Source organism: Rhagoletis zephyria, unplaced genomic scaffold (genome assembly GCF_001687245.7).
Source record: "Rhagoletis zephyria isolate East Lansing unplaced genomic scaffold, Rhagoletis_zephyria_1.1 Rzeph_scaffold_03170, whole genome shotgun sequence".
Classification (NCBI taxonomy): domain Eukaryota; kingdom Metazoa; phylum Arthropoda; class Insecta; order Diptera; family Tephritidae; genus Rhagoletis; species Rhagoletis zephyria.
Window position 1 is genome coordinate 22,317 of NW_016160254.1, and position 19,397 is coordinate 41,713.

General features: G+C 39.7%; 1 protein-coding gene across 1 annotated transcript; it reads left to right on the top strand.

Moving 5' to 3' along the window:
• Window positions 1–2,192: 2,192 nt before the first annotated feature.
• On the top strand, window positions 2,193–3,199 carry LOC108368534 (uncharacterized). Its single transcript, XM_017623383.1, has 2 exons — window positions 2,193–2,409; window positions 2,481–3,199. Exons 1-2 carry the CDS (start codon window positions 2,256–2,258, stop codon window positions 2,933–2,935), a joined length of 609 nt encoding a protein of 202 aa, XP_017478872.1. The 5' UTR covers window positions 2,193–2,255; the 3' UTR covers window positions 2,936–3,199.
• The last annotated feature ends 16,198 nt before the right edge of the window (window positions 3,200–19,397 follow it).

Genomic DNA, 19,397 nt, shown 5'->3' on the forward strand with positions numbered 1-19,397 from the left:
TGCTTGGTAGTCATCAAATTACAACTTCTGCATATCATGCTCGAGGGAATGGTATGGAAGACGATGGATAGAAATGGAACCTATTATGTATAAAGAAATTCTGAGATGGTTTTTGGGAAAAATTTACACCTACCCGGTTGAAAGAAAATCTGAAGAAAATTTTTTTCCAACTTAAGTTTTAGGTAATTTACGGGAACATTTTAAAAATGTTAATTCAAATTTAAAGCATAATCACAATTCTGATATAGGTGCATATACACCAAAGGATTTGGAGACTTGTACGAAGGACCATATAAGGTTGTGGAAAAAAGAAGAAATATTTTAAACGAAGTAAATAATGAAGTTAAAAAAATTCGATAGACAGACTTAAGCCAGCAATTATTGAAACATAACTAACACCTGAAGCAAACACTGATGTAATGAATAACAGAACATAAAATAAGAAACGAGTTACTTTAACTTTATATAATATTAATTCTCTAGAAGGGGTGTAGGGTTTATATTTGTGTTATTACCTTTTGTTGTACTGTGTTCCTTTCAACTTTGCAATTTTGGAAATTTTAGATTTAAGTGATTTTTGTGGTTCGCCAATCAAACCGAAAATAATCATTATTATTATTTAAACATTGAGTCTTTAAACTTGAATAAATAAAAATTTAATTTTACTATTTGAATATAAATAAATTCTATCTTTGAGCATCCGCTTCAATTGCATCCGCTACAACGGTGTTCCAAATTTTAAATTCAAGTACTAAATAAAAAAAAAAACATTTACCTAAATCACCTAATTTAATCACCTCAATTATTTCTTAAAAGTGCTTGACATCCGCATTCGCATCCGCATCCGCGGATGTTAGGTTTTCAACATCCGCATCTGTATTCGCATCCGGGGATGTCAAAAGTTACACATTCGCAACATCCCTAATTTCCAAATGATATCTCTTAGGGCGGACTTCACAGTGCTTAGTTAAACGATGGTTAGCCTAACCACCAACAATAGTTTAACTTTGAATTTATATTCAGTCACATAGCTAACTATAAAAATTCATATTGTCTGAAAATAAACAAATTTTAAATATCAATACTTTTCTAATCAAATTTGAAATCCGTTCCATAAAAAATAAATCAATTTCACAAGAGTTTAACTATGGGGGCATGCTGGTTTAAACGTTTTTTAACTGAGCGTTATGTATATCAAAATCAATAGTTAAACTTTTGTCAGTGGTTAACTACGCACTGTGAATTTGGCCCTTAATAGAGTTGATCATGAAAATTATTGAAAAAATAAATAAATAAAAAGTGATAAAAAACCAGAACCAAAATCAAATAATTTTTATTTGGGGTTTTCTGTTCATCCCACTGTGAGTATTAAATGAGAGAGAGAAATGTGAATAAAGTAGACAAATAACTGTCAATTACGCCCTTTCCATATTATATTAACGATATGTTGAAATGTCCTAATCGCCGTTCAACGGCGGTACTGGTCATCGCTTGTGCTATTAGATAATAAGGATTCCCTTTTGCATCAACTTTGCGTTTTGGTATATGGCAGCTCTGATATCTTTCCCCCTATTATGAATTTTCATACGAAAGACGACAAACGCTTGCAAACGTATTTTACAAAATGAGTTTTCGTATTATGGTTTCCACACGCGCGATAGATGTACTATTGTGAATGACAGTGGTATTTGTTTACTATTTGTTCTGAATTTAAATTAAACAGCTATCTAGCTAAAATATTTTCAAAGCAAACATTTTGTTTCAAATATTCTTTTGTAAATTAAATCACAAAATTTAAGTCAACTTGTGGTCACTTCTTCAAATCGAAGTTTTTGTGCACCTTACTGACCGCAAATATCGAAAAATAAAACGCTAATTTATTTCGTCAAATTAGTATTTTATTTAGTTATGTATGCTTTTCGGTTAACAGCTGATCAACCATCATCAGCGCGCGACTACTGAGCAATAATCAAAATAGACAAATAGACAAAAAGGTACAATAATTGTGAACATACATACAAATATAAATACATACATATCCCTGCAGGGAAACCGCGGACTAGTGAATCAAATTTCTAGTTCCGTACTTGGTCTTTATCGCCAAAAACGAACTATCCGATATGAACTAAATCCCCACCAGTCCAAATTCGGAGAAAAGTGGNGTAATATAACATAACCGAGTAACATTTAAAGAAAATGTAAAATGTAGAATAAATATTACGAGTATTTTAAATACTCACGTGTAGTCGTTAACAATGCAAGTTCAGGATAACTGCGCATTTTGCCTCGTCTCTATGAAGCGTCGAGCACTGAAAAGGTTACAGCCATGCAGACACCTATTTCATGCTGACTGTTTTGAAAATGTACCAACCGCAACAAGTTGTCCAATTTGTCGAAGCGATGTAACGGGTAAGCAATGCAAAGCAATTATTTTATTTAAAAAACTATTGCATTAATGAAAATGATTCAATTTCTTTCAGTTGCCGAATCAGTTGAGCGACGTGCCAACATAAAATACTCTGCTGAAGACAGGAAGCGAATTGTGGAGGCAGCCAATAAAGGCCTTGATTGGGTGCAGCTGGCGGAGTCTTTAAATGTAAAATATAAAACGGCTTACGTATGGGTATCTTCTGGCACTTCTCAAGCACTAAGGCAAGGCAGTACAAAAGAAAGAGCGCTGTCGGACAATGAAGTTGCAGTGATGGTCCAATGGATTGAGGAGGATGCCACTATGACACTCACAAAAATTCGTGAAAAAATTAAACAAACGTTTAGAAAAGATATGTGCATTTCCAGCGTGGGAAACTATTTACAAGGACAACTTTTTACGATGAAGGGGATTCATAAGGAACCTCAATCAATGAATTCGCAGCTAAATAAGGAAAAGCGCCGCGAATACGTATGTACGTTGAATCAATATATTCAGGAAGTCTAGCAGATTTTATACATCGACGAGACAAATTTTAATTTATTTTGTCGGCGTTCACGAGGTCGTGCTAAGGTTGGAAAACGTGCGGTACAAGTTTTACCAGTGGCTAAAGGGCCAAACGTGCACCTTATTGGGGCCATTTATGCGTCTGGTGTAGTCAAAATGACTACCAGAAGAGGATCCTTCAAGTCTGAGGACGCAAACGCTTGGCTCCGCTCCGTTTTAGATAGGTGGTGCGAAATGGGTAATCAGCTTACCGATGCCATTATTGTGTGCGACAACGNGTAATACAAAACTAAAATTTGTGTTAACCTTTCAACATATTGGGACCGTCTGGAATCTAAGAAATAACAGCGAGCACCTCTGCAAACTCAGCTACAGCTAACGGTATGTAAACGTACATTTCATACAATCATTCAAACAAATTTAATTTCAAATTGAAAAAAACGTTTCTTTGAAAATAATGTAAAATCGCACACATGGAAGAACCAAAAAGATTGAAAAATCATGACACTTTTTTCTTTCGTCTATCGATTTCAGAACTGGTTCGGAACTATAGAATTTAGGACTAGTTCGGAACTATCGAAAACGGGATGCAGCGGGGGGCAATTGACACTTCCAAGGACATCGCCATGTTAAATTCGCCAGTTGCTTGCATGCAAAAGAGATTTATCGCGAACCAGTACTAGGTCTAAATGTACTAGAAGCGCCCCAGTTCAGAACTAGAGATTTTCCCCACGGGGATGTATACATCGAAAATAACTTTCATACAAAGAAACACATTAAAAAATGTAAACAAAGGGAACAAGTGGAATTGGCATAAACAAGGAATTATTTTACTTTCTTACACAGCTTAATAGTGGAGAATTAATTGCACCCGGTTCTAGGTTCATTAAATTATTATCGATGGAACACAAAAGGGATTCATAAANGAATTAATTGCACCCGGTTCTAGGTTCATTAAATTATTATCGATGGAACAAAAAAGGGATTCATAAACATCCAATTTTGCTGAATTTCTAACATTTTTTAATAAGCGAACATTTTTNACAAGTGGAATTGGCATAAACAAGGAATTATTTTACTTTCTTACACAGCTTAATAGTGGAGAATTAATTGCACCCGGTTCTAGGTTCATTAAATTATTATCGATGGAACACAAAAGGGATTCATAAACATCCAATTTTGCTGAATTTCTAACATTTTTTAATAAGCGAACATTTTCTTTCATCGATATTGAATTGTGGGAACGAGTGTTGTTGAGGTCAAATGCATGTGCGAAGACAGCGTTGTCCATCTTTTTTAATCTTACTGCACGTAGCGACCTCTTTGCTTGCCCAAAATATTTGCAGTTGCAATGCGAAGAGGTTACTTCGTAGACTCCGCTCTGTTCTTCCGTCGGCAATTTGTCTTTGATTGAACCAGCGCATTTCTCCGTTTGTTGTATAAACTACTTGCAAATTACATTTTTGGAAAGCGTGCTTCAATGTATTTCTGATGGCAGGAATGTAGGGCAATGAAACACGCTGTAGTTGACTGCGGTGTGATTTTGTGAGAAAAGCGTGCTCTCCTTGTTCGATCTTATTCGATTGGAGTGTGTACTTATCAGCTGATCGCTGAGTGTCATCTTGAAGCAATTTATGTCTGCTGTTCTTTCATATAGACTTGTGCAGACAATGGCAAGGAGCAGAGTCTGTAACCCATTAAATTAAATTAAGACAGTTTTGCTGATATGTGCAATAGGAGTCGTTTGTGATGTATCGGTCGGTCGATGTTGACTTCCGATAAACGCCGAATTAAATTTTCTTTCCTTGTCGCTTAATAAGAATATCAAGAAAAGGAAGAGAACTTGGTTTTTCGTCTTACTTTTCAAAAATACTCGGATAGCGGCTGTTAAGTGTTCCGAGTATTTTATCTATGTCGGATATTTTCACTATGGCGAAAGTATCGCCACATATCTATGCCAAATTCGTGGCAAAACACCTTTCCTTTGAGTTGAAACTCGAAGNAGAAATTAATATTTGGTCAAAAGAATGTATAAATTGTCCAAAATCAAAAGTTAATTGTCACACTAAATCTCCAGTAATTAAAATTTCAATTCCCGAAGGTAGATTTGAGCATATTCATTTAGATATTGTTGAACCTCTGTCTATATCGAAAGACCATCATTACATTTTTAAAATAGTTGATGGGTTCACACGTTGGCCTGAGGCTCACGCATTAAAGGACATTTCAGCTTCAGTCGGTGCAAATAAATTTTTCCGGGAATGTTTCACGTTTTGGGGTACCGTTAAAAATCACTACAGATCAGGGTACTCAATTTATGTCAAAATCGTTTTCGGAACTAACAAAATTTCTTGGTAGTCATCAAATTACAACTTCTGCATATCATGCTCAAGGGAAGGGTATGGAAGACAATGGATAGAAATGGAACCTACAATTGGTATGACGAGCTACCGATAATACTTCTTGGTTAATGATCGATGTATAAAGTACTTCTGAGATGGTTTTTGGGCAAAATTTACGCCTACCCGGTGAGCTTGTGAAAAAAAATCTGAAGAAAATTGTTTTCCAACTTAAGTTTTAGGTAATTTACGGGAACATTTTAAAAATGTTAATTCAAATTTAAAGCCTAATCAAAATTCTGATATAGGTACATATACACCAAAGGATTTTCTGACTTGTAAATTTGATTTTATGCGTGTCATTGAAAAAGATCATTGCAACAACCAAACGAAGCACCATTTAAGGTTGTGGAAAAAAAAGAAATATTTTAAACGAAATAAATAATGAAGTTAAAACAATTCGATAGACAGACTTAAGCCAGCAATTATGGAAACATTACTAACACCTGAAACAAACACTGATATAATGAATAACAGAACATAAAATAAGAAACGAGTTACTTTAACTTTATATAATATTAATTCTTTAGAAGGGGGAGTATTCTAGGGTTTATATTTGTGTTATTACCTTTTGTTGTACTGTGTTCTTTTCAACTTTGCAATTTGGGAAATTTCAGATTTAAGTGATTTTTGTGGTTCGCCAATCAAACAGAAAATAATCATTATTATTATTTAAACATTGAATCTTTAAACTTGAATAAATAAAAATTTAATTTTACTATTTGAATATAAATAAATTCTATCTTGGAGCTTTCGCTTCAATTGCATCCGCTACAACAGTGTTCCAATTTTTTAATTCAAGTACTAAATAAAAAAAAAAAAAAACATTTACCTAATTTACTCACCTCAATTATTTTTTAAAAATGCTTGACATCCGCATCCGCGGATGTTAGGTTTTCAACATCCGCATCTGTATTCGCATCCGGGGATGTCAAAAATTACACATTCGCAACATCCCTAATTTCCAAATGATATCTCTTAGGGTGGAATTCACAGTGCTTAGTCAAACGATGGTTAGCCTAACCACCAACAATAGTTTAACTTTGAATTTATATTCAGTCACATAGCTAACTATAAAAATTCATATCGCCTGAAAATAAACAAATTCTAAATACCAATACTTTTCTATTCAAATTTGAAATTCGTTCCAAAAAAAAAAAATCAATTTCACAAGAGTTTAACTATGGGGGCATGCTGGTTTAAACGTTTTTTAACTGAGCGTCATGTATATCAAAATCAATAGTTAACTACACACTGTGAATTTGGACATTAATAGAGTTGTTCATGAAAATTATTGAGAAAAAAAAGTGATAAAAAACCAGAACCAAAATTAAATAATTTTTATTTGGGGTTTTCTGTTCATCCCACTGTGAGTATGAAATGAGAGAGAGAAATGTGAATAAAGTAGACAAATAACTGTCAATTACGCCCTTTCCATATTATATTAACGATATGTTGAAATGTCCTAATCGCCGTTCAACGGCGGTACTGGTCATGGCTTGTGCTATTAGATAATAAGGATTCCCTTCTGCACCAACTTTGCGTTTTGGTATATGGCAGCCCTGATATCTTTCCCTATCTATTATGAATTTTCATACGAAAGACGATAAACGCTTGCAAACGTATCGTACAAAATGAGTTTTCGCATTATGGTTTCCACACGCCCGATAGATGTACTATTGTGAATGACAGTGGTATTTGTTTACTATTTGTTGTGAGTTTAAATTAAACAGCTGTCTAGCTAAAATATTTTCAAAGCAAACATTTTGTTTCAAATATTCTTTTGTAAATTTAATCACAAAATTTAGGTCAGCTTGTGGTCACTTCTTCAAATCGAAGTTTTTGTGCACCTTACTGACCGCAAATATCGAAAACAGCTGATCAACCATCATCAGCGCGCGACTACTGAGCAATAATCAAAATAGACAAATAGACAAAAAGGTACAATAATTGTGAACATACATACAAACATAAATACATACATATGTATACGTCGAAAATAACTTTCATACAAAGAAACACATTAAAAAATGTAAACAAAGGGAACAAGAGGAATTGGCATAAACAAGGAATTATTTTACTTTCATACACAGCTAACTAGGGGAGAATTAATTGCGCCCGGTTCTAGGTTCATTAAATTATTGTTGTTGGAAATAAAAAGGGATTTATAAGCATCGAATTTTGCTGAATTTCTAACATTTTTAATAAGCGTACATTTTCTTCCATCGACATTGAATTGTGGGGACGAGTGTTGTAGAGGTCTAATGCATGTGCGGCAATAGCGTTGTCCATCTTTTTTAATCTTACTGCACGTGGATGTTCTGCTATTCGTGCACGTAGCGACCTCCTTGTCTGCCCAATATATTTGCAGTTGCAATGCGAAGAGGTTACTTCGTAGAATCCGCTATGTTCTTCCGTCGGCAATTTGTCTTTGATTGAACCAAGCGCATTTCTCAGTTTGTTGTTGTTTGTGTAAACTACTTGCAGTAGATTCTTAAAGAATTACTCGTTGCGTTCGATGACGGGAAACGGTCCGTCATAAAGGGGTTGCAAAGGTTTTCGCACGGCATCGTTATTCACGAAAACTGCTGGTGTAGAATATAAATGTTTTTTCTACAAAAGGTGAATAAACAGAGTGGTTTGACGTCTGCGTCAGTCTCAGCAATCGCATACACTCCCGAAGATTGCTGACAAATTCGCATTCAATGGTATTTCGGGTCATTTCATCTGCGAAAAACTGGCCTGGGATCCGCAATGTTTCGCCATAAACCATTTCAGCCGGCGTAGCATTCAAGTCCCCTTTCCATGATGAACGAAAACCCAGCAGTGTGAGCGGCAATACTTCAACCCAGTTGTTGGTCGTGTAGGACTTTATTGCGGCTTTTAACGATCTGTGCCAGCGCTCGATCAGTCAATTAAACATTGGGTGATAAGCAGTTGTTCGCAAATGCTTTATTCCCAGAAGTCGAGTAAGCTCGCGAAAGAACGCCGATCCGAACTCTCTGCCTTGATCTGTCGTCACTTTGCAGTGCACGCCAAATCTCGCCACCCAGTTAGTGTAAAAAGCTATTGCGATTGTTTCTGTTATACTGTCCTCGATTGGATATGCTTCCAACCAACGCGAGTAACGATTATTGTGAAACAGTACCTGAAATCTGGGTTACTCACGTATAAGGTGTGAAGTAAGACGTGTTGAAAACGAGCTCGACAATCTTTCGGGATAAAGCTAGTAATAAGACGGGATAGATTGTTAATAAGTGACCAAAGTGTGTGAAATAAACTAAGAGTTCCGTCGCGGACTAACACCAAGCGTTTCCGCGTCATCCAGTTGAGCTATTTTAAATTTTTTCTACCAGCAAAAAGTGAGTAAGCTGAAAAATNAACTAAGAGTTCCGTCGCGGACTAACACCAAGCGTTTCCGCGTCATCCAGCTGAGCTATTTTTAATTTTTTCTACCAGATAATAGAGCGAAGAAGGCGCGAAAATCTCACTAAATCAGCTGATGGCTAGTGAGCTAGTTCGACTAAATAGTAACCGGCAAAGACACAAGCCAACTGGCTGGTGAATAAGGATTCCTCCACCCCGGTGTGTTGAAATGCGAGCCAACCGCAATACCGAGGAGAGTCAGTCAGCAAAGAGTAGAGGCATGCAGTCAACAACGTAGGAAAGCGTAGGTTTATCAGATGCTAACGGGCACCAATCGCCCTTCAAACACAGCAATAAAACGATGAGATCACCACTTTCCACTCCGCAACGATCGGCTACTGATAGCAGCGGAGTATCAGAATGTATCGCCCAGGCTGCTGAAACGAGCCAAGCGAGCGGCGCAGTCTCTCCCAAAGGGAAGAGAGAGAGTGCTAGAACATCGTGTAGTAACAAGCTTAATGAACTTGGCGGCAGTCTGAGTGCCGTAAAAGACAAGGTGGAAGAACTAGCGAGAATGATGGAATCGCAAAGGCACGTCAACCAACAAAAGAGAAACGTGGTCTCTTCAATCTCTGAACTAGTAAAACGGATGGGTGCGGAAAACGCAAAGACGGAAAATGCAATGACGACCAATCCGAATAGGGCACACGAGTCAAAGGCAACCCAAACCAACCTAATAAAGGTCACAGCAAATAGGGATAAGGGGAAACGCGCACGCCCTGTGAAGGAAAAAAATTAAGGCTGATCCGAACTTATGGGAACTGGGAGAAAAGGTTAAACGCATTCGTAAAACCAAAAGCGGAGAAATGCTTCTCGAAATCGGATCGAGGGGGGAGGCTAACAATGCAATGAGAATTATCCAAATTAACATAAATCACTGCGAAGCTGCCTACGAGCTCTTGAAACAGACGGTTGTAGAAATGGGCGCAGACGTGGCTATCATCTCGGAACCATATAAAGTGCCATCCTCATCAACATGGGCTTCGGACAGCGCACAGCGCACATCTATCTGGACCTGCGGCAGTCATCCCTTCCAAAATGTGTACTCTTCGGATGTAAACATAGGCTTTGTGTGGGCAAAAATTAGAGGCATTAACGTCTTTAGCTGTTACGCTCCCCCAAGTTGGACGCAAGCTGAGTTCCAGGACCTCCTGGACGGTATAGTCAGCACAGCGACTGGCAGGCACCCAATGATTATTGCGGGTGATTTCAACGCATGGGCTACTGAGTGGGGAAGCAAAGAAACAAATAAAAGGGGCGTAGCACTCCTTGAAACCCTCGCCATATTGGACTTAGTACTTCTTAACCAAGGAAGCATCAGCACATTTCGTAAGGAACATAAGAGTTCAATTGTTGATATCACTTTTAGCAACAATTCCCTAGCAAGGCGAGAAAACTGGCATGTTAGCGAGCACTATACTCCCAGTGACCACCAAGCCATCATTATCGACACGGAAGAGAAGGAAAGCGCGAGATTCGCCGCATCAAGTCCAAAGTATGTAGGCTGGAACGCGTCGGCACTTGACGAGAACCTGTTAAGCTCGTATACAATGAATATGCTGGCATGGTAAAGCAAAACCCTTCCTCTCTAAAGACAGCGGAGGATCTTGCGTCAACTATACAAAAATCCTGCGACGCAGCTGTGATTAGAAAAAGCGCTAGGTTTAAGTGCAAACCTCTTTACTGGTGGAATGAAATCATCAAAGATCCCAGGGCGAAATGCCTGCGCGTTAGGCGGCGATCCCAAAGGCATAGACACGATTCGGGATATGAAGGTTGTCACCGAGAATATAAAATCTTACGGAAAATGCTAAAACACAAAATTCGACGAAGTAAAGTAGCAGCGTTCAAACAGCTTTGTGAGGAGGCAGACGCCAACCCTTGGGGAGGCGCATATAGAATTGTGATGTCCAAAATCAGAAAACCATTACATCCCAAATGCCCTGTATTGCTAGCAGAAATTATTTGGACCCTGTTTCCTCACCACAAAACAGTAACCCTGTCGCCGCAGCCCATTAATGCCAACGACGTAGAAGAGGTAACTCCCGGAGAAATCTTACGACAGCGGCAATAAAAATAGCGGTTTCTATTGCGTCGAAAGCAATCGCAGGCAAGCGTTGGAAAGGAGGGAAAAAGAAATACTGCGCTATAGTGGGGCTAGACGTTAAAAATGCTTTCAACTCAGCAGATTGGGAGCTGGCACTCAAAGCCCTTACGAGGCTAGGCGTTCCCGCGTATCTTTTTAACATCATCCGAAGCTATCTCAACGGAAGAGTGTTGTTATACGACACAGAAGAAGGACAAAAAAGCTATACGATAACAGCCGGAGTGCCGCAAGGCTCAGTATTAGGTCCAACATTGTGGAACATTATGTACGACGGGGTCCTTCGCTTACAGTTTCCCACAGGTGTAAGTATTATTGGATTTGCGGACGACATAGCATTGGTGGTCGTAGCGAAGCACAAACAGCAAGCAGAGAACAAAGGTAACGTGGCAATCGCCACCATAAATGACTGGCTAAATAAGATGGGGCCATGATTCAATAATACAAGGTTCGATAAACTGACAGTTGTCTCTCTCGCACCGCTCCCTTAGCAGTGGCACCGTGTTGCTTCTTTGCAAATTTACATGGAAACAGTGTAGCTTTGGTGTGAAATAAAAGTATAAGCTTTTGTGCAATATGTTTATTTGTATATGCATATGAAGCATATTTAACTGATGAAAACATAAGCAATGGACGTTTACATCAATCTCATAGTAGTCTTATTTTAATTTTGAGTCATTTTGCAGTTTAGCATATAAATTACGTAATTAACGTAGATATATCAATATTACGTTCAACATTTCGTTTAAAATGCCAGATTTCCTGCAAATACATTAGAATTTACGAAAGGAACTTCACTACTAATTGCCTACTTTGCGTACTTTTCTACTACCATTTTCGAAACAAGGGATTGCATTCTTGCCCTTTCTCTGGCCTTCGTAAATGCAACCTTTTGTAAGGGAGTGTCAAACCGCAGCTGTCAATAATTATCTAACCTTGTATTATTGAATCATGAGATGGGGCTTGCTCTAGCCGAGGAGAAGACTGAAGCGGTTTTGATAAGCAGCCGCAAGAAGGTAGAAACAGCATCTTTCGCAAAAGGCAGATACGCTACTTGGGTGTGATACTAGACGATGGACTAAACTTTGGCGCACACGCAGAATATATTTCCAACAAAGCCTCCAAAATGTACAGTTCTCTGAGGAGAATGCTCCCAAATATCGGTGGACCATGGAGCAGCAGACGGAGCGTACTTACGAGAGTGATTACCTCCACTCTTCTATACGCAGCACCAGTGTGGGTCGACTCTTTGAAAGTCAAGGCGCACCGGAAACACTACAGTACTCTACAGAGACTGTGCGCACTCAGAGTTGCTTCTGCGTACAAGACGACTTCAGCGGAAGCGGCAATGGTGGTTGCTTGTTGTTACTCTTACACCAGGGGCAACACTTTTAGGGGGGCACAATCACCACTTTTCCGATAAAAATTAACTCAGATTCCTATTGTTTAAGGTATTTACAATTTTAAATCTATTAACTCTGAGAAGGCGGAGGTACTGCGGGAACACGTCTTATCGGTTCGGTAATCGCAAAATTGTGTTTTATTTTATGTTATTTTGTAGTTCATGCGTGTGTGTATGTGTAACTACAATTCATATGTATATGTGTGTGTGTAGGTGTATTATGTGGACGTGGGGGGAACGGGCCGTGGTGAGTGGGCGCTTAGGCAGGGTTTCTGCTGCTCCACGGAGCCATTCATCATAGACAAATAGGGGGGAACAGCTGAACTCATTTAGCCATCCCGGCCCCCCTAGGCGAGTCTTCAGCCTAGTAGTTGCTGCAGGGTCTCCACTACGTTGCTTAGTCCGGTTGCCCGACGGGGGCGTTGCGTGGGCTGGTGTCGGTGACGGGTCCCTGCTGGAGCGCGATAGCGAGCCCCGGAGTGGTTAAAAGTGCGGTGGCCCTGTTGTGCTGGTGGTCGCCGCGATCGTGCTATATTGCCCTGTGGTCTTCGTCGCCCATTGCTACGGGCAACTGGTGTCTCGGGCATGATTCGTGCGTATATTATCGGGTTTTGTTACGGCTTCGTTGCGTTTATTGCGGTTTGACGATTTTAGCTATCGGTATTCGCGCCATCGGTAGGGGAGGCGGTTGGAAGGAAACATAGCTTGACGAGCGGTCGAGTTAGTATGCCGCTTTGTGTACGGAGATCAGCTACGCGGACATGACCGTCGGAGCCATGATATACTTTCTCTATGCGGCCGAGCCGCCATTCCGTAGGGGGAAGACATTCGTCATGAATTAGGACACAGTCTCCAATCTTTGGCGCTTCTTGAGTGTTTTTCCATCGGTATCTTTTATGGAGGTCTTTTAGATATTCCTCCTTCCATCGACGACTAAGTTCATGATGGAGAACTTTAATTCTTTCCCNTCTTTTAGATATTCCTCCTTCCATCGACGGCTAAATTCGTGATGGAGAACTTTAATTCTTTCCCATCGATTTGTGAGTGATAGGGATTGCGTTTCTGGCTCGGGTATGGCCAGAAGTGGAGCTCCTCTGAGAAAATGCCCAGGGGTGAGGGCTGTGAACTCGGAGGGATCTTGCGAGAGGGTATTGAGAGGCCGTGAGTTAAGAACGGCTTCAATTCGAGCTAATAGAGTGGTGAACTCTTCATAAGTAAATTTGTAATTACAAGCGATCTTCTTGAAATTCCCAGAGTCCCCCCATGTGTGGAGCGCTAGGGGGAATAAATTGCCAATTAATTCTTTGGGGTGCAAATTTCTTTATGACTTCAGGCGAGACTTCCTTAATAAATTGGATAAATTGCCTTTCAGTGGCCCTTTGAGGGAAATCCTCGCCTTCTGACAAGGCGGGCAAATGCCGCGAGAAAAGCTACAGTTGTCAGATCTGAACATAACTCAAGGTGTACCGCTTTTGTCGAAAAACATACAAAAACGGCCACATAGCCCTTCGTAAAGGTGGAAGACCTTAACATAGAGGCCTTTATCTGGAAAGGCCCCGCAAAGTCAACACCCGTGATGGTAAAGGGCAAAGAGAAATTGCAGCGTTCAGGTGGTAGAGCTGCCATGATCTGCGTGCGCATTTTCTGCTTATGTAGAGTGCAGACTTTACACAGGAAAATACATTTCTTTATCTGAGGCTTTAGTCGTGGGATATAAAGCTCTTGTCGTATCATTTGCTGCATGAGCCGAAGTTCGGCATGTAGCATCAATAAGTGCAAATAATTTATGTACAGTGTGGCGAATGGGGATTTTTCGGGTATTATTATTGGGTGCCGCTCGTTATAACTCAAACTGGAGTTTGCCAGACGTCCATTGGCGCGTAGCAGTCCCTTCGAGTCTAGGAAGAGATTAAGAACTAAGAGTGGGCTCTTTTTGNCCCCGCAAAGTCAACACCCGTGATGGTAAAGGGCAAAGAGAAATTGCAGCGTTCAGGTGGTAGAGCTGCCATGATCTGCGTGCGCATTTTCTGCTTATGTAGAGTGCAGACTTTACACAGGAAAATACATTTCTTTATCTGAGGCTTTAGTCGTGGGATATAAAGCTCTTGTCGTATCATTTGCTGCATGAGCCGAAGTTCGGCATGTAGCATCAATAAGTGCAAATAATTTATGTACAGTGTGGCGAATGGGGATTTTTCGGGTATTATTATTGGGTGCCGCTCGTTATAACTCAAACTGGAGTTTGCCAGACGTCCATTGGCGCGTAGCAGTCCCTTCGAGTCTAGGAAGGGATTAAGAGCTAAGAGTGGGCTCTTTTTATCTATTGGCTTTGATACCATCAAAAGTGCTATTTCCCGGTCATAATAGCGGGTCTGAGTAGACATAATCAGAGTGATTTTAGCCCGTTGCAGATCTTTGTGTGTTAGTGCATGATGCGGGGCGTTAGGCGCCCCTTTAACTTTATTTTTGAGGCGAGTTATGAACTGAAACATATAAGCTATTACTCTGAGAGCTCGGGGGAACGATGAAAATCGCTCCAGGATGTCAANTAATAGCGGGTCTGAGTAGACATAATCAGAGTCATTTTAGCCCGTTGCAGATCTTGGTGTGTTAGTGCATGATGCGGGGGGTTAGGCGCTCCTTTTACTTTATTTTTGAGGCGAGTTATGAACTGAAACATATAAGCTATTACTCTGAGGGCTCGGGGGAACGATGAAAATCGCTCCAGTATGTCAGTATCATTCAATACGGCATGAAAGCTTTCAATTTTTCGACTTTCGGGGGGTATTATGTTGCGTATCGGGGATTGTGGCCAGAATTCTTGTGATTCTGTTAGCCAGCTGGGGCCGTTCCACCAGAGTGAGGTGTTGGCGAGGTGCAGGGGTTTGCAACCTCTTGTGGCAAGATCAGCTGGGTTGTCAGCACTGGCTACATGTCGCCAAGTTGCTGGCCCAACTAAGTCAATTATTTGGGCTGTGCGGTTCGACACATATGTCTTCCACATATGGGGTGGTTTTTCTAACCAAACTAAAACTATTTCAGAGTCAGTCCATAGATGTAATTTGCGATTGTTCAGGCTTAAGTGGGTTTGAACGGTGGAGGCTAGATTTGCAAGGAGGAGCGCCCCGCATAGCTCAAGTCGTGGTAGGCTTACGGTCTTTAGCGGAGCCCCTTTGCCTTTTGCGACTAGCAAGTGGCTTGTTGTTTTGCTATCTTGTTGGGTGCGCACGTATATAGTAGCGCAGTATGCCTTTTCAGAGGCGTTGCAGAAGCCGTGAAAGTCGACTTGATGTTCGGGAGAGTAGTTTACCCATCGAGGGATTTGCATTTCCGAAATAGTGTTCAGATTGCTGGCAAATTGGGACCATTTTATCAAGCGTAGTGGTTTAACTTGTTCGTCCCAATCTGTTCCGTCTAGCCACAATTCTTGAATGAGTATCTTTGCTTGGATCATAATTGATGCAAGCCATCCTGCGGGGTCAAAAAGTTTTGCCACAGACGACAGGATTTGCCTTTTGGTTTTTGCGGATATTGCAGATATTGACTCAAGAGTATATGAGAATTGATCTGATATCGCATTCCATCGTATTCCCAGAGATTTGGTGGTACTTTCTTTTTCAAAGATGAGGAAGTTTGTGTCTAATATGTGGCCTTTATTTATATTCTTTAATATTTCGGGGTGGTTGGCCGTTATCTTCTTCAAGAGGAACCCTCCGCAGTTGGGGGCTTGGATCACTTGAGATAGTGATTCACATGCTTGGGGTAAGCTATGGCTTCCCGACAGGATATCGTCCACATAAGTTTGTGTTTTTAACACCGGGGTTGCTAGAGGCAGTTTTTCTTTTATATCGTTTGCCAATTCGTGAAGTGTTCGAATGGCAAGAAAGGGGGCGCAATTTACGCCAAATGTCACCGTTTTTAATTTGTAGTCGCGTATTGGACTACTAGGTGAATTGCGAAATATAATGCGCTGAAAATCTTGGTCGTTTTTATGCACAAGGATTTGTCTGTACATTTTTTCGACATCCCCATTGAAAACGTATTTAAACATGCGCCAATTTAGTATTAGGAGCATTAAATCAGGTTGTAGTGTGGGTCCCGTATATAATACGTCATTTAATGAATTGCCTGAGCTTGTGCATTTCGAGGCATTAAATACAACTCTTACTTTTGTTGTAAGTTTTTCAGGTTTTTTTCCATACTTAAAAATTGCTGAAGTGCTGAGGTTTGAGAGTGGCCTAAGGCGAGTGTGTCAGGAAATTGTGGCTTGAATGGTAGCCGTACGACGTAGCGGCCGTTTTTTGATCTTGTAGTTGTGGCTTTATAATAGTCTTCACAATACTTATCTTCTGGGGTAATGACTTGCATGGGGGGGAGTTCTTCTAACTCCCAAAATCTTCTTAATTGAGAATTGAGGTGTTCGTTTGAAATATCTTCAACTTGTGTTGTGAATACCGATATTTTTTCTTTTATTTGGCCGCTCAATATCCATCCAAAGATGGTATTTTGGGCTAACAGGGTATTTGAAATTTTCTCAATGCCTTCTAGCATTATTTGGGGGATTAGGTCGCTGCCTAATAGGATATCAACTTGCGCGGGGGTGTGGCAGTTGGGATCCGCTAATTTTAGGTGGGCAAATTTTTGGCGATCTTTGCCATTTACTTTATAGCTTGGAAGCATATTTGTAAGTTGCGGCAGAACTATGGCGTGTGCCTCTATTCTTACATCCGCATTGGGGGAAATCAGGGTTAATGAGCAATTTTATTAGAGTTTTGTATTACTCTTCCACCCATTCCCGAAATTTCAAAGTTTGAGTTTGTGGTTGGGAGTTTTAGCCGGTTTTGTACTTTTGATGAGATAAACGATCTTTGTGAGCCTTGATCGATTAGAGCTCTAAGCTTGAATAATTCTCCTCGATGTTCAATCGAGACAATCGCGGTTGGCAGTAAAATTTTGCTTTCATTTTCGGAATGAAGCGCTTGTATATTTGCTGTTTTTGAACAGCATGGTTTCTCGGTTTCGTTTTCGAGATTTTCGGGGTGTTCGGGTCTAGCTGTTGCAACTAGCCCTGTGGCTCTTTGGAGTTGGAGCTTTTTGGGGGGTAAAATTATTAATGTGGAGCATCGAGTGATGCCTCTTTTGGCAGTATACACAATTGAATTTATTTCACAGTCTTTTTGATGTGAGATGTGAGAAGCAATTTGTGCAAAGTCTATTATTTCTAACGACATTATATCGTTCGGTTGTTGTAAGTTTTTTAAACTTCTCGAAAGATCTTAATACGTGACCTCCTTTACAAAATTCGCATGACATACGTTTGTTCTGTTCTGAGATGAACGATTGAGTTCTGTTGAAGCTTCGATTATGTAAATTATTGTTACTGGCTTGGGGTCTATTGTAGCTTCTATTGAGGTCGAGCTGTGTATTTTTCGGCTTTGATATTTTTTTATCTACCCTTTCTGCGATTTCGAATTGGGTAGTGAGGAAGTCTTTCATTTGTTGCCACGTTGGGCATTTTTTTCGGGATGAGAGCGATTGCTCCCATAAGAGTAACGATTTTTCTGGTAAAGTTGCAGCGCATACGTTTACCAGAATAGGGTCCCAACTATCCGTGGGAATTTTCTGTGTCGCGAGAACCGACAAACAGTTTGATACAGTGGACTGTAATTTCATGAATTCTTCGCTTGTTTCCTTTTGAATTTTTGGCAAGTTCATTAAAATCGTTATTTGATTGTCGACCAATACTCTTTCATTCTCATATCGTGATTTTAATGCTTCCCAAGCCAGATTAAAATTATCGTCACTAAGTGCGAATTGTTTTACTATAGCGCCTGCTTGACCTTTTGTTTTGTATCTGAGGTGATACAGTTTTTGCGCTTGAGATAACTTTGGACGGCTGTAAACATANAACTTTGGATGGTTTATGTATACGGCTGTAAACATGTCCCGGAAGGACGGCCATTGTTCATAACCTCCATGAAATACTTCTGTATCACATGCTGGCACTTTAAGATGTATGCCTGAACTTGCTTCTTGGATTTGTATTTGGGGCAGCTCTACTCTCAGAGGTGGAGTAGGTGCATTTAATGGCTCTATTAATTTTAGTTGATCGGAAATCATAGCCTTTGTTTCTTCGTATTGGTCTAAGCAATTTTCATATTTGACGTAAGCCGAGGATTTAAAATTTTCAGGTAAATCTGAGTCCTCAGTTTCAATTATGGCGTCATAAGCCGATTGGAGAAGTGTCCAAAAATTATCAAGACTANCAGAACTGATTCTGAATTGTCTTGGATAGGGGCTGCGGAAAACCTAGTGCAGTATCTTATTAGACTGTCACTTTCCGCAATAAATTTTGCGGCCGAAAAGTCTTTGGTCTTTTTTTGCTTCGTACCCTGTTTTGAGCGTGTAGCTTCTGCAGGGGTGCTTTGATGCTTATCTTCGTCAACCATTTTCGGTATATCTAGCAATTGAGGTGTTTTCCGTTCTTTGATGGGAGACTTGTTCGTTTGCATTTAAATGTGAACTCGAGAATTTATAAAACTGTTTTTTTGTCTATGTATTTTAACTTGTTCGTTTGCATTTAAATGTGAACTCGAGAATTTATAAAACTGTTTTTTTTTTTCTATGTATTTTAATACCCGCGAATGATGGAATAATATGAGTGCCCGTATAGTCGATCGGATTTTGACTTACTTTTCTTTATAGTAACACAATGTATCCGCAATACTCTCTTTCGAGTTTTATTATTTACGTGCGTATGTATTATTATTTTTTTTTCGTAATATTTTTTTTAATAATTTCAATGGGTTGGTATTTTTTTTTTTTAATTAAAAATTGCTCATTAAATTATCGCAATTTAAATCTTTAACTTGAGGGATTTTATTTTTCCGCGCTTCTCAATATTTTTCCTTCACGTGCGCCGTACAAGGTATATGCACTACTGGGTTAGTAGGTATGTATGTGAGTATATTAATGTTAGCACGCAATGCTACCATATATTAACATATGTTAAGCGCGGGTGGTTAACAATAGTTAGTGTGTGTGTAACTATGTTTACTAGCGAAGGACGGGAGAAAGAGATAATTTATAATTTCGTTTTCGTTGCTTTGTATATGATGTATGCCCGTTTGT